At 60.3% G+C, this 2,028-nt stretch overlaps 1 protein-coding gene across 1 annotated transcript in view; it reads right to left on the bottom strand.

The window, feature by feature from the left end:
• Positions 1 to 2,028, bottom strand: part of FREM2 (FRAS1 related extracellular matrix protein 2) — a gene marked incomplete at its 5' end in the record, with an annotated part of 154,523 nt that overhangs the window by 152,099 nt on the left and 396 nt on the right. The window contains one exon of the mRNA XM_010835728.1: positions 2 to 2,028. This exon is cut by the window's right edge and continues 1 nt beyond it. Coding sequence (XP_010834030.1) covers positions 2 to 2,028 — 2,027 coding nt within the window. The remainder of the gene's footprint in view (position 1) is intronic.

Genomic DNA, 2,028 nt, shown 5'->3' with positions numbered 1-2,028 from the left:
TCGGGCAGCCACTCCCAGCTCCTGATCTGGAGGCCTGTAAGCAATTTTATGGTGGTTGACCTGCGCTTGTGTAAAATGGGCCACTACCACCGAAGGATCATCGGTCAGGACCAAGGTGCCCAACGGGGCTGGTGAGTGGTTTTCATCTGTGTCCATTGGGGGCTGGGTCACCGTGTAACGGAGTTCTCGGTCATCCGTGTCCAGGTCCGTGTAGCGTAGCCACTTCTTCCTCAGTGGTGTGAGCTGGGATTCCTGTACCACCATCCGAAGGGGACAGCCGCTGCCCAGCTCGGGAGGGAGGCGGTCCACGGGATGAATGCGTATCATGAACCTCTGTAGCCCAGACTTATTAGGGGGGTCATGGTTATCCTGGATACGAAATGTGAACTGGTCAATCACTGGCCCAGGACTGTGGGGCCCAGAGTGCCTGTAGAAAAGTCTCCCCTCTGTTATGTCTCGCTGCCGCCACTGTGTCACTGTTTTCTCATAGAATATTCCCTGTTTTCTCCAAGGGCTCCCAAGAAGCATCTCCTCCCCTTGGGGAGGATGGGTCTGGCGGAGAAGCAGATGCCCTGCTGTGGAGGAAGGTGACTCGAGCACAAAAAGCAGCAAAGAGTCCTCTGAGTCCATGTCAGTTGCACTCAGAGCTTGGGGCAGGATGGGCACGGTTTCGCCCTCTGCCAGCGTCAGCCCTGTGTTGGCATTGAGGACTGGTGGCTGGTCATCCACAGGCACTAAGGTGATGGGGAACAGAAACTGCACCTGGTGCCTGCGTCCTCCGTCCACCATTCGGAGCACGAGGTTGTCACTTAGTGAGCCATCTTTGTCATCGTGATGGTAGACCACTCGGCCGGCTGCTAGCTCGGCTACAGTAAAGGTCTTAGGGGCAGAGTTGCCATTGGAGGCACCCAGAAGGACGAGGTGACCGTGCCGGAGCCCGGCCACCACCTCCAGCTGTACGGCCTCTAAGTCGTCTTCATCACTGATGACCAAATTTTGTGGTCCACTGCCTGCAGGGCCAGTAAGGGGCCGAGACTGGCCCTCGTAGAGAATGAGACCAGTGTTCCGGGTGACCACTGGAGCCAGTGTGTTCATGGGCTTCACCACTACCATGAAGGAAAAAGGATCAGAGGCAGCGCCTTCTGGGTCCACTACTTCCAGCTCGAGTTCAAAGAGACGCTCCTGGTCAGAGTCTTCAGAGGGGGGCTGATAGGCAATTTTCAGGAGGTGCAAATCCCTCTGAGTGAAGGAGGAGAGGGGCAAACTGCGGTCGTCAGTGCTCACCAGGAAGCCCTGGCCGGGCTGGAATGGAGAGGTGAGATTGAAGATCAGCAAGTCTGGGGCACACTCCGCATCCTCGGCTGCCAGCATGTCTGGGGTCAGGGCGGTCAGGACAAACTGGTCCACCTCCATCATCATCATGGCCACAAAGCTGGGCTTGGGGGCGGTGTTCTCAGCCCCTCCTCGGATTCTCACCAGCACTTGGAAGTGCTCGCGTTTCAAAGCCGGGCTGCCCACAGGAGACCCTCGCGATCGCAGCTCCACTACCATGGGCACCCAGTCCCTGTTCGGAGAACGACTTGGGGCGGTGTGGCGGTAGCGCACGCCCAGTTCCTGGAATGCTGTGCAGTCCATCAGGAGGGGCTCCTGGCTGTCCCCCTCGCTGGCCGAGCCCGGGACCTGCGGGTAGTGAAGGAGTTCCCCGTAGCGAGGCAGCGCGCCCAAACCAGGCAGGATGCCCACGCGACACTCCTGGGTCTCAGGCTGGTAGGCGAATTCCAGGCTCCGCGCGTCCAGGGCATTGCTGGTCCCCAGCAGCTCCTCCACGACCAAGGGCAGGTTTCGCGTCACAACCTCCAGCTGGGTGAAGACCACCTCCACCTCCAGCACCAGGGGGAGCACGGCCGCCCCACCCGGCGCGTCGTAGCGCAGCTGCAGCCGGACTCGATCCCGCGACGGGCTGCGCGCGCCCAGGTGCGAGTAGCGCACCTCTCCCGCGCCGAAGTCGCAGGGGAAGCGCTTGGGACT

Source organism: Bison bison, unplaced genomic scaffold (assembly GCF_000754665.1).
Source record: "Bison bison bison isolate TAMUID 2011002044 unplaced genomic scaffold, Bison_UMD1.0 scf7180017864048, whole genome shotgun sequence".
NCBI lineage: Eukaryota > Metazoa > Chordata > Mammalia > Artiodactyla > Bovidae > Bison > Bison bison.
Note: the sequence above shows the minus strand (reverse complement) of the source record. Positions and strands in the feature narration are given on the sequence as shown.